Consider the following 13,415-nt stretch of genomic DNA (forward strand, 5'->3'; position numbering starts at 1 on the left):
GAGGTCTGATGACATTTCAATGATGGCAAGGCTCCAGGAAGGTGGAAAGTTGCTCCAATTTAATTCAAAAACAAAAATAAAGCAAACAACCACTGGTAGATAAAGACTGAATTTGATAATATATTAAGAAAATAAACCTGAGAGATGGTGATCTTTTGCGTTAAAGAAGCATTTGGCTAAAGTATGTGACAACTGGATAAACATTGCAGTCTGAAGGCTATTGTCACCCATAGACAGGCTGTGTAATGGCCTGAGCTGAGCTTCTTTGTTATTCTGTGCCTAGGAAAGAGAAAGTTTTGACCAAAGAGTGCCATGATGAGATCTGGACATTAGGAAGAGTGACCTGGATGGACTAGCAGGCTGGATTGCAGTGGAAAGAGGCAGCCCTCTGATTCTGCAGCTGCGTTCCATGACCAGGGCTCTCCTTGGTCTGGGTGTTTTCTCTCTCACGGGGGAATTCCCAGCGGAAAATGGCACTTCCAGTTCTAAGTCTGGCGTAGGAGCATGCTCCTCCTGTTGATGTTGTTCAGGTTGTGCAGTACTCACCCTCTATCTTTTCCCACGGTAGCTGTCACAGGGAGGTCAGGATTGTGTCTAAAGCAAAATCCTGCCAGCCCACAGTGTGTCTAAGCCCAGGCAGTGCACACTGCTGTTACTGAGCAGCAGCGTGACCCTGACACAACGTCCTGATATAATACAGTGTGAAAAGAATGAAATATGTTGAAAATGCTTACTATGGTCTACTCCTAACAGAATTAAGAAAATATTTGCTTCTGCTTTATACCCATTATTGTTCAGTTTACATAATGTAAGTCACAGTGCACTTCTTTATATGCTTCTTGGGATTGCAACATTTTAATTTTAAGGAAATCCATACTGCTCCCAGGGGCTGGGTGCTGGCAGTGCTGAAAATGGTCCTGGGTGTTTTGCAGTAAATTTCAGTTTTGCCAGTGAAGTCTTGAGAGTCCCTCATGAGAAAGAAAGAAACGGAGGGAAAAACAAACAAACAAACAAACAAAAAAACTGGGCAGCAAATCACATTACAAAGGGATTGTTTTTGATGATATAAATATGACATTGAGGATTAACCAGAGAACCTCAAACTAGTTTTCCTGAGTTGGGTAATCACAACTTGATCTTTACTCAGGGAAGAGCTTAGAGTTGTGGAATATTAACTCCATTATCCTATTCTGAACTTCCTTTTCAGTGAAGAAAAATACACTGAACTTTCCTGAAAAGGAGTCTATGAGCTAAGGGGCTAGCTTCCTTTTTGAAGGACTGTGGATTTTATTCATGTCCTCAATAACTTGCTGTGTGTTCCTTGGCAAGTTATTTAATCTTTTTTTTTTTTTGTTTTAAATTTTAATTTAAAATATTTTTAGTTGTAGATGAACACAATTCCTGTATTTTATTTATTCATTTTTATATGGTGCTGAGGATTGAACCCAGTGCCTCATGCATGCTCAGCAAGCGCTCCACCACTGAGCTACAGCCGCAGCCCAAGTCATTTAATCTTTTTATACCTTCTTCTTTTTAAATTCTTATATCCACTAAGTTGTCCTGTTTTCTCAAGAATTTGTGTGATCCTTCCCCTTACCAGAGTATCCCTTCTCATATCAGCCCTGTTGATTTTACTGCTGGGTTATGGCTGCAATCGGTACTGCCCTCTCCTCTTCTGAATACCCCTGCATGGTTACTTTTCCCACATTTTCTTCTCTAGAGAGAAAGGGCAACAAGTTCTCTTCCTGATGCTCACACTGTGTTTGGGCTCTTCAACTGTCCTTCCCAGTGCTTCCTGACTTTATAAAGCCTTGCCTTTGGGGAAATGAGGCTGCTCTACAGCCAGAAACTCGCAGGGCCCCCTAAAACCAGTAGGGCTCTCTCTGTCTCCTAACTAACCCCTAGAGCACTGAAGGAATCACTGTCTCTCTTAACCCTTTGTGTCTGCCTTTAGGAAATGCTGAACTATCAAGCATTGATTCTGTTACTCTCTAACCAATCGAATCAACCTGGAGCCAGTTTTTTTCCATGCACAATTCAGGTTCCTTTTCAAAGATAATTATAGATGCCATAGAAATCTGAGGTAGGTGAGGATTGTTCCTTACTCATGCATAACCTCCCTCTTAGACTTTAAGGAAATCAGTTTTCACTCTAATTTTGCCTTGATTAGCAAGCAAGCCCCTAAATGGTTCTCACAATTTGTTCTCTAAACCCAAGGCAATCCTAGCTCTTTTTTCTTGTAGGCGAATGAGAAATTTACTTGAGGCAGACAATTCAGGATTCCAGATGCAGTTTTCCTTTGCCCTTATCTTTGGCATCAGGAATCCAAATACACATAGAAATGGTTAGGGGTTTAGTTTATACATGGGCCTGACTAGATCCTTTTATTCTATACCTGCAGGGGTGGGGGGAATGTCTAAAAATTTTTCAGCTGCTCTCAGTGTGTGGAAAACTTAGTTTTTGCTAATGGAAAGCCCACTTGTGACCTGCATCATGGTGTTGTTCTCCTTAGTAACCATCCCTTTTTGACATTTCACCTGGACCATACTTGTCTGTATTCAGATATGGATAATAGAAATATTTCTAGCAGCTGTCCTGAATCAAGTGCTGCCGGAACCCCTCAGTGCTGGGCATTCTTGGTTAGAAGGCCAGCTGACCACTCGAGTTGTAGGGTTGCCAGCATAATGTCACTCAGTATATGTTGAAGTATTTTTAGGTAAATTTTAGACATCAGAACATCACAGCTGGCAGACTAGTTTTGCAGACTAAATTAGGCCAGAGGAATTGCTTTCCCAGTTGTTTCTTCTTCATACATTTTAATGGATTTGTTGCCAACAACAACAAAAACGGGTGCTTTTACATAAAGATTGCTATGTCCGGCTTCTCTGGGAAAACTGGGAGATCTGGGGACATCAGGTCCCCATTTCCCTGATGCTGACTTTCTTCTTCAGCTTCATGGCAGAAGCCTGCCTTTGGCCTGAGTGGGGGAGAATGGGCTCCAGGGTCCCCAAGGGGCCCAGCACTCAGCTGTACTGATACTGTGTATCAAGTGCCCTGATCACTGGGCTCCTGCTGCTGGTTTCAGGACCCTCCTTCCTCCTTTATTTTCCTGCCTGGCCCCTGTAGGTATTTGAGTTCTTGACCCTGGCAGCTGTCAGACAGTTTTTCTTCTTGGCTCCACACTTGTGCTTTGCTCATGCTGTGTCTTTGTCTGGAATTCATTTCCTGTTAGGCTTGACTATCAGATCTTCACCTCATTTGCAGGGTTGGGTCCAAGGCCCACTTCAGTTACAGTCTTCCATGACCATTATAGTCGTAGTCCCTGCACCTCTACACAGACAACATAGTGTTAAATTTTATATTTTCTGTTGTTGATTATTTCATGTCTTATCCTACTGAGATGGTGACATTCTTTTTTTTTTAAGAGAGAGAGAAAGAGAATTTTTTTAAAATTTATTTTTTAGTTTTTGATGGACACAACATCTTTATTTGATTTTTATGTGGTGCTGAGGATCGAACCTAGTGCCCCACGCATGCCAGGTGAGTGTGCTACCGCTTGAGCCACATCCCCAGCCCAAGAGGGTGACATTCTTATAGTTGGGAAACACATCTTTATCTCTCTTTCTCTCTCTCTTTTTATTTACCTCAGAAAATTGCTAATGCTGACCCCTCAGCCCACATACATGGTTGATTAGAAGGCAGAGAACAGTAGCTTGATGAGGAAACGGAAGCCCATTCAGATATGGACAAGGTTAAGTCCCTTGTTCAGTCTTAAGCATTGTGACTCTCCACCCTCACTTGTCACTGCATGCTGTTTCCTGATAGATCTAACACTCTTAAAATCAGATAACTGTATCTCAAAATCCTGTAGATCCTCCTCAAGGCTTAGCATTGAAACATCAAAAATAAAACAATGAACAGTGTTGCTTAAATGATTCTTGACAAATTAAATAAAGGTGATGGATGCACATTGACAGAATTACAAGGTCAGGATCCCCAAACTGCTTCTGTCACTCAGGACATGCAGAATGCCCTCTGCTGGTGTCCTCTCCATAGTGGACAAGTTGATGTGCATGGATGATGAGCACCATGTGCAGTGGCATCACTGGTGAGGCTAAGTAGGCACTGGGGTCAGGAGTGAAAAGTAAGCAGCTGAGTGGGGCTATGTATGGGCCACTGGCTGGAGCTGGGAGTAGTGACAGGTGAGGTGGGAGATGACAGGGGTCAGGTTTATGTGTTAGGCGAACACATTTCGACTTCACCCTGGGGGTTGTTGTACACTTTAAAGACTTTTATAGAGGGCTCAGGTCTGGGCCAGAAAAGCCTGGTTGCTAGAGCCTAGATCTGGGGAGATCAGGCAGTGGGAACTTAGGAGGCTGCCATAGGCATCTTGGCAAGGAGTGCTGACTGACACTGAGGCGGTGGCTGGAGGGAAGGGAAGAAGTGGATGGGCTCAAACGATGTTGGAGCCCTTTACTTACTAGGATGACAGCTTCTTTAAAGTCCCTTTTATTATCCATATTCTCCAGTTGTTCTGCAGGTAGAAAGATGGGCTGGCTCACTCTACTTGGAGCTTTGATTTTATGTTGCTAGAGAAGTGCTCATGGTCTCTGACCCAGTATTTCCTTTGGTCACATAGACATGCCCCTTAGGAAGCAAGGGTGGCTTTCACTCTGCTGTTCTGCCACCCTGTTCTCACTGTCATATGTAAGCTAACTCAGCAGAATATACCAATTTTCCTCTTTGTACAAGCACACTATGTACGTTGGTTAAAATGTTCCGTGTCTCTGTACATATAAATCTTTCCCTATTCACATTAGCCATGCACAGGAGCAAATTGTGTATTTATTCTGCTCCCAAGAGCTAGTGGATGTTAGGATTGGTGTTTTCTGCTTCTGGAATTTTTGTTCTGAGCTTTAAGACATTTAACCATCTGTTTATAACTTTAAAGTGAATGTTCTAAGTGGAGGCTATGAATAAATATGTGAATCACGAACGATATATTGAAGGGATATTGTCAAAAATGAAATGCTACTATATATCTTGCTCAGCTGTTTTGCCAGCCTTTAAAATATCTAATGTAAGCACATAGTATTTTTAAGGAATTGAAAAGATATATAATGTTAATTTTTGATTTTTATCTGGATTATACCTTTCAGGAAGAGACTTTAGGGTCCAGGGTTGCTTTAGCTACATTAAGATGAATATATTTTTCATTAAAGCAACCTTTACTCATATCCTTAATTATTTACAGATTATATATATTTATTTGTGCTATCATGTTATAAAATAATTTCAATAAAAATCGAATGTTGAATTCACTGAACTTAATATTTTTGAAAGCATTTTTGTATTCTTTTTCTCTAACCAAAAATAGTAGATGCCTACAAATGGTTCAGTTCACCTAATTATCTGTAAGAGGATGGATTATATATTCTCCTGCCCACAAGAGACTTGATTGACTAGTTCTACAGATTTCTTTTCACAAGACTTCAGTTTTCTGATAAAATTTCTTTAAATTTTCTGATAAAAATTTAAAGAGTTGTAGAGTTGGACTTATATATGCAAGTTAAATTATATGGCAATTATTTTTTCCAAAATGTACTTTTGCTTAATGTTTAATATTAACATCAGAGTAGTAGTTGGAACAAAAATTCCATTTGTCAATTTTCATTTCTTTTACTTGTAATTGAAATCCTTTTGGGAGTAGAGTATATTTAAATGTAAATAAAATGAAACTGTCAACATGTTTCTACTTAGGGAACTGGTTATCATGTATTAAATCACCCAGTTACATAACTTAATATTATAGGCCTAAAGCAAATGTTAATACATTTTGACCTTGGTTTGTACTTAGGTTGTTTAGTAATTGCTATCATTCTGACAGTCAGCAAAGGGAACTGGTAAAGGAGAATTACATTAAAGCTGTTTGCAGGAGCCATATTCCACAGTATTCTATGTGTTTGGTGTTGAGGTGTTAACTACCCTTTCTTATTACTATTTACCAGTTCACTATCCAGGGGTCTTTGACTTGGCTATTACTAAATATACTAGTCTTTAATATATTAATTACTTTTGACCTTTATATAAACATGTACTTATGAGTTCATGCATTAATAAACACCAAGTGTTCTCCTCTCTCTTGTTGTATATAGAGATAATTCTTACATATATGCTTGTCTGCATCTACAGTGTGCTTAATTAATCTCACACAATGAACTTTATAATGGGTGTTAATAAGTGTTATTTTGATTCTACAAACCATTCCATCTCTACTTAGGAAGATCATTCGGAAAGCAAACATGAGAAAAAAAAATACTGAGTTTTTCATTTGTGTTGATTGCTGCATGTGGACAAACCTAAGTTTGTTGGCTTTGTATTTGAGGGTTTGTGCATTTGCTGTTACAATTTTGCTAAGATGTTGATGAACACTGTCAAGGCAAGGATATTGGAATGTGAAAGATGGATGTTATTCCTCTTTTATTTTTAAAACATTATCTCTCTATACATTGAGAACTTTGAATTAAAGCAGCTAGAAGATCATAATAAAAAAAACATGAAAAGGAACCATACCACATACCTTAGCACATAGTTTCACTTTCTCCAGTGATATTCTTAAAAATGATTTTCTAAAATTAATCTTGTCTAAAGATCAAACAACTTTATATTCGGTACTTTGGAAATGTTTATATTTTCATTTGTGTTGAAATTCTTTATGATACATTATGACTTTGATAACTTTTCAGAAGAAAACATAATTTGTTATGCTGAGCTCTGGTGCCAGGGGACTTGCTGACCTGTTAGGGTGTGCAGGATGGCAGATGATAGGACCACCCCCCTTGTATGACTGAGAGATCTCCAGGAACATGTTTGCAATGATTCCTTGCCACTGTAATGCTCATCAGAAGAGTTATGTTGAAAGAATCAGAATTTATAATCAATAATGTCTTACCCAAAATAATGTTGATTTTTTTTTTTCCTTTCAGATTTTGGGGTAAGTGCATTCTTAGCAACAGGGGGTGATGTTACAAGGAATAAAGTAAGAAAAACATTTGTTGGCACCCCATGTTGGATGGCACCTGAAGTCATGGAACAGGTAAAAAAAAATAGAGGTTATCTTGGTTGATACAGTGCAGTTAGTAATATCATTAACACACTAGCATTTCACTCACATCAGTCATTTTAGTAGAATGCATCATGTATCGTAGATTCAATTTCTAACTGCTAGACCTTAGCAAACTGATGTGGAAGTTATGCATAAACAACTCTGGATTTCAGACAAAAATATGGAATTTGTGATGTGTAACATGCCTGCTCCATCATTATTGTTTTTTGTTTTCTGTCTTTTTTCTTTTAGGTGAGAGGCTATGACTTCAAGGCTGACATGTGGAGTTTTGGAATAACGGCCATTGAATTAGCAACAGGAGCAGCGCCTTATCACAAATACCCTCCTATGAAAGTAATTACTATTGGAAATAATATGTTGGATTTGAAATGTGATTGAATGGCATCTATTCTTTAATGCTCTTGAACAAATTTATTTTTCTCTCAGACCTTAGGAGAATGAATTGGAGGGGTGCAGTCAAGTTGAATATTGTTTGATTTTTCTCAGTGGACAGAGTGGACAAAAGTAGTACAATTCCCAGCTTTGAAATTTGATTTGCATTGCTAGCACAGACTTGAGGAAAGAATGTGATCAGATTGGTTCATAGAGGTCTATAGCTATGACAAATGCTGGTCATTAATCTTTTGAGTGCAGCATAACATAATCCCAGGTCCTCAAAGAAAGTCTAAGAGTAGATTATGGTGATGTCATCTTTGCAGATGGATTTCCCAAATTTTAAGATCTTTTTTTTTTTTTCCCCCACGATCTACACCATTGTCACCCCTGCCTTTATAGTGTAACATTGGTGGCTCCTTTAATGTAAGCAAATCACAATGCTTTCACAAAGCAACATGTACTTTGGATGCTATTTTCAGGATTTTGTTGTTCTTTTATCAGACCATAGTCATTATTTTTCTTAGTTCTTAGTTGGTAGCATAAGGGTTAATTTTCTCAACTGGGTTTAGTTTTGAGGCTAAAATAGTTTAATGGAAATTATGAAGATATTTTAAAAGGAATATGGTCTGTGGATATTTCATGTTTATTGGGAAAAAATTAGGAGAATTAAAAACATTAAAACCAAGGATAAACAAGTTAAATAGCTTTGCTGATTCAAAAGAAGTAGGGGTAGGGGTAACTGAGTGACAGAGCACGTGCTTAGCAAGTGCAAGGCCCTGGGACTGAGCTACAGGACCCTTCTTCCCTCCAAAAAGTAATAATTTATTATTTTAGAAAATTTGGAAGTATAAATAAGAACAAAGAAGAAAAATAACCATCCATAATCTCATAATCACAGAAAATCTATATTAAGGTTTTAGTATAGTTACTTTCTTTGTTTTTTATTGTTTGGTGCAGAGGATTGAACCTATAGCTTTGTGAATGCTAAGCATATGCTCTCTACCACTGATCTATGCTCCTACTCCTCCTATATATATTTCATTTTATATTTTTAACATGGTTAAGATTTTAGAGTGTGTGTGTGTGTGTGTGTGTGTGTGTGTGTCTGTCTGTCTGTCTATCTGTCTCTCTGTCCATACCTGATTATTAGCAGAACATTTAAAATCCAAGTATGAACAATAGAAGTGACCCTTTTGGAGATAAAGTACTGAAATCACTCTGAGGACTTTTTCTTTCACCCAGTTTTTCTTCTTATTTTCTTTTTTTCTCATTGCTTGGCACCTCCCATCTGAATCCAAAGGGCATTTGCCATCCCAGCCTGAAGCCCATTAGGACGATTCTTCAGAATCTGCACCTCCATTCTGCTTTTGGCTATTATCCTCCACAAACAATAAACTGTCACTTTCATCCTTCATCTATTCACACATCTGAAAGTGTTTGAAAAGAGTCTTGACATGTATAGCATTTGCATAAATTAGGACTGATTTATGCATTAATAAGGTTTACTCATTTTGTAGGTCAGTGGTTTTTTACACATTCTACTTTTTGAAAGTAAATAATTTTAAAGTTAGTGCAAAAGAGTGGAGTTTTTACCGTTATGATTAGAAATTGTATTTCATTTTGTTCTGTCTATCTCCCCCCACCCCCCGCCCGCGCCCCCAATGCAGCATGGCCTTTTGGACTTATTATGGTTTTTCATAACTCAGTTATATTCTGGCTATCTTTCAGTATCTTGTTTTCTCAATTTTGCCAAGCCTTTTTAGCAATTTTCTCTCTCTCTGTCTCTCTCTCTCTCTCTCTCTTTTTTTTTTTTTTCCCAAAAGGAAATCATGTTACCTCCTGGGATGCTGTGATTTTATTTTTAGGTTTGGTAATATGTTACAGAAGCCCTGCGGACGGGTGGGTCCTTGCTTATGAATGGCTTGCACACATGAATGTGCCTTTCTCTCCCCTCCACACTCTCTTTCCCAACCAGACAGGGCTGGAGCTACGTGCTCCTTGAGGCCCTGTGAGAGCCAGTTCCCAGAAAGCCCTGTCCTGGTTGCTTTTGGAACATCATTTTTAACACATACAGCACATTTTGTAAGTTCTGTCAGTGGAGCAACAAAAAGGTTAAAGGGTACATGAACAGATTGGCAGAGGGAAATGAAAGCTTTTAGTACACAATTTTTGGAAAGTTAAAACTCTTGGAAAAGCATGTTTGTACCTAATGAAGGAGGATTTTTGATGCTTTTTAAAAAATTTGTTTTAATTAGTTACACATGACAGTACCATGATCTTGACATATCATACATTTGAATCAGATGGGGTATAATTTCTCATTTTTCTGAGTGTACAGGTTGCAGAATCACATTGGTCATACAGTCACGTATATACATACAGCAATAATAATGTCTATTTTATTCTGCTGTCCTTCCTATCCCCCAACCCCTCACTTCCCCTCCCATCACTTCTCTCTACCCCATCTAATGTGACACACTTCTTTTTTTTTCCCCCTCACGTAGTCATACATGTATTCTGTATAACGATGAGGGTCTCCTTCCATCTTCCTTGCAATTCCCCTTCTCCCTCCCTCCTCTCTTCCCTATTTAGTGGTAATCTTCTTCTCATGCTCTTCCTCCCTACCCCATTTTGAGTCACCTGGGTTTTTGATGCTTTTGTAAAAAATGACAAATTCCACTGTAGCAATTGCTATACTGAGGTTCTGTCTTCATGCTTGTTTCTGCTGCAGGTGTTAATGTTGACTTTGCAAAATGATCCACCCACTTTAGAAACCGGAGTAGAAGATAAAGAAATGATGAAAAAGTATGGCAAGTCCTTTAGAAAATTACTTTCACTGTGTCTTCAAAAAGATCCTTCCAAAAGGTATGTCAAACTTTGTGGAGGAGTTAATGACCTGGTTTGAATCCTGACAAAGCTTTGTTTGTGGATGGGGAGAGGCTGTGTGAGGACACTGGGAAGGTACTTCTAGTCTCAAGGGAACCCTGCTCTGGCCCCCGGATTTCTATCCTGTTAGTGGGAGACAGTGTCTGTCCAAGGGGGAAAAAGGAAAGTGTAGACAACTGGGAGGCAGAGGAAAATTTTTGTTAATAAGATTCATTGTACTTGTTAGGTGTGGGCTCTGTCATCAAAGGAAATGAAGTAAAACCGAAATCAAAAGAAATTGGCAGTGCCTCATTCAGAAGCTGAGCCAATATTCTGCACTGTAGGTTGAGCTGACCTCTCAGGATTTGAATATCCGGCTAGCACCAGTCTAAACCAGGCAGAGCTATTGAATTTTGCATGAGCTTCCTTTTTAGTTGTAGAACAAGTTGTTTGTGCTGTTTAAAAGATTATCAGTAAAGAAGATTAAGGAGATTTTTACCTAGAAAGATTAATCCTATAAACAGAAGCAAATGGCTTTGAATTAACTTTAGTGTTTCCTCTTTATTCCTGTGTTATTGCCTTGCAATCTAGGTTGTCTGTCTGTTGAATTCATTTCTTCCTTCTTACATTCTGTTACTTTGAAATATCCTGGGTAGTGATCATGGAGCTCAGTGTTCTTTTCCCTAGAGCAGAATGTTAATGATGCGTACCACATGAATGCCTTGCCTGGGAAGATCCCTTTGTACAGACCTGGTTGTGTGTGGCATCATCATCTCAGACCTGGAAAGGATGCTGTCCACCTGCGGTCTACCCTAGCCCACTCAAGGATCCAATTTTGTACTTATATTTTAAAACATAGTAATCTGATTTCTCTTCTGAAACTTTCTTTCATAGAGATGGACCCTCCTGCTACAAGGGATTCCTTTATTCTCTGCCTTAATCTTTATGGAACTTGTTAAGCCTTTAACATCACACAGTAAATTCCTGTTTGAGCCAGGCTGCCCTTCTCTGGATTAAACACATTTTGCAGGATGTTTCAGAAGAGCAAATAGTCAAGAAGACTAAACAGCCCAGCATCTTGAATTTATTTATTGTAAATAATGCTATAAGATGTTTCAAAACTGTTCCAACATTTCAGTTGTCCTTTTATGTTTGTTGCATAGGACTCATTTCCTCAGTGTTTCTTGATTTATTTCTTTACTCCTTTGGGGTAGAAATGCCCCTAGATTGCAGTTTGGTCCCTCAGCATTTGCTTGTCTTCCCTTGTGTTTGGCAAAACTTTAACATCACCAAGAAGACAGAGTTTGATTTTTCCTAGCTCAGTGAGAGGACTGCTTGTTTTTCCATTTGTTCTGCATTGCTCCTGATGGTCTTTGAGAGTTTTGAACTAGTTGAGATCCCGCCTAGTGGCTGTGACGCAGAATGTCTGGTAAGCACATGGCTCTATGGGGTGGAATTGCCAGTGTACTTAATGACAGAGCAGTATATTTCTTTAGGAAATCTTTAATTTGGTCAAAATAAATTAGATTGACATGCAGTGTATTTGACGGACCTCTTTTATTTCTTAGTAATCTTGAATTTTTTTCCAGGTTTCCATATGTTATATGAGCTGAAATATTAGGTTCTATGTTATAAATAAATAATGAATAAATAAATAAATAAAATCCTTTAAAAAAGAGCCATATGCCAAGGATTCACATTATTATGAAATCTTTCCCTTAGACTACCTGAGAACATTATTGATGGACAAAGTGTTAATTGCTTAGTCATTTTCTCTGTAACCTCATCTGCCCTCAAGGTTGTATAGTTTTTCTCCAGAACCAACCATTAAAGTCTCTACTAGTGGTACATCCACTTCCTGAGATGCTCTTTACTTTATTGGAAAGACACAGATTGGAGAATGTATGTGAGTTAGAAAACACACACACACACACACACACACACACACACACACATAAAAGATTCGTAAAAGTGACAATGGAAAAAAGTGATATTGTATTATTTTTACATAGGGTATTTTAAAATAAAATATGTGCTTCTTACCAGATTGATAAGGATTTAACTGAGTGATGCAATTCTGAAATTGTGAATATTCCAGAATATTTTTAGTCCCCTGAGCCTTTCTTTGCACATTGCCATTCAAGAACTCTTGCCCTCCCTCTGTCCCTTCTCCACCCTCTTTTTATACTCAGTTCGAATGCCACATCTTCAAGTGGAGTACATCTGGGTGGAATTGCCAACTCTGCATTAGCCTTCTCTTCCTTAGTTTCTTGTTAATACAGTGGGCCTATACTACTGACTTCACAGGCTTGCTGGAGGATGGAATAAAATCAGGCATGTAAAGCAGACAGAGGTGGTACAGTGCCTGGGGAGTCCTTAAATGCTCAGGAAATTGAGATTACTGTTCATTATTTGCCTTTTTTTTTTTTCCCTGACCAAGTGGAACTGCTGAAACCTTATGCAATAATTACAGCATGCTGATGATATGGCTTTTTGTAGCATGTACACACAATTACACTGTGTACGTGTTGATTTACACACCCAAACTTTCCATGGATTGTGAAGAAGGACCTGTGCTATTCATCTTTATGTGCACAGTGCCAGGTCTGTCATAAGTACTTGGTGCTCTTTCTTGAGCTCCTGGAGATATTTGGGTGTGTGAAATTTTGGGGGGTGATTTGGGCCCTTTGAAAAGAATTTCAGAAACAGAAGCAGATTCAAGTGGGTTGAAGAGTTGATGGAAACTTTGGGGTAAATTTTATTTCTATTGCCTTCATGTAGGTCATCTACTTGTAGTCTGAAAGTAGTTGACTGGTACTAAAGCCCTGATATTGCTAAGAACCTTTTGAACAATGAGAAAAAAAGTATCACAGGGAAACAGTAATCAGGACTCATTGACTCCTGTGTAGGAGCTCTCAGCTTGCTGTAGAGGGCTGAGCTTTTTGTCAACCTTGAGAGCTCATGGGAGTTGCCTTCTGAGAGAGAGCTGGGGTGTTGGAGCTCTATGCCTCCTGGAGGTCTATGCATTAGCATAGACACAGAGTTACTT

The 13,415-nt window shown here is 38.7% G+C and overlaps 1 protein-coding gene across 1 annotated transcript in view; it reads left to right on the forward strand.

The window, feature by feature from the left end:
- The window catches only part of Stk39 (serine/threonine kinase 39), a 272,264-nt gene that overhangs the window by 94,871 nt on the left and 163,978 nt on the right, over positions 1-13,415 (forward strand). Inside the window, exons 6-8 of the mRNA XM_076865573.2 lie at positions 6,987-7,096; positions 7,358-7,459; positions 10,233-10,366. Coding sequence (XP_076721688.2) covers positions 6,987-7,096; positions 7,358-7,459; positions 10,233-10,366 — 346 coding nt within the window. The remainder of the gene's footprint in view (positions 1-6,986; positions 7,097-7,357; positions 7,460-10,232; positions 10,367-13,415) is intronic.

The sequence above is a fragment of the Callospermophilus lateralis genome, chromosome 9 (genome assembly GCF_048772815.1).
Source record: "Callospermophilus lateralis isolate mCalLat2 chromosome 9, mCalLat2.hap1, whole genome shotgun sequence".
In the NCBI taxonomy this organism is placed as follows: Eukaryota; Metazoa; Chordata; class Mammalia; order Rodentia; family Sciuridae; genus Callospermophilus; species Callospermophilus lateralis.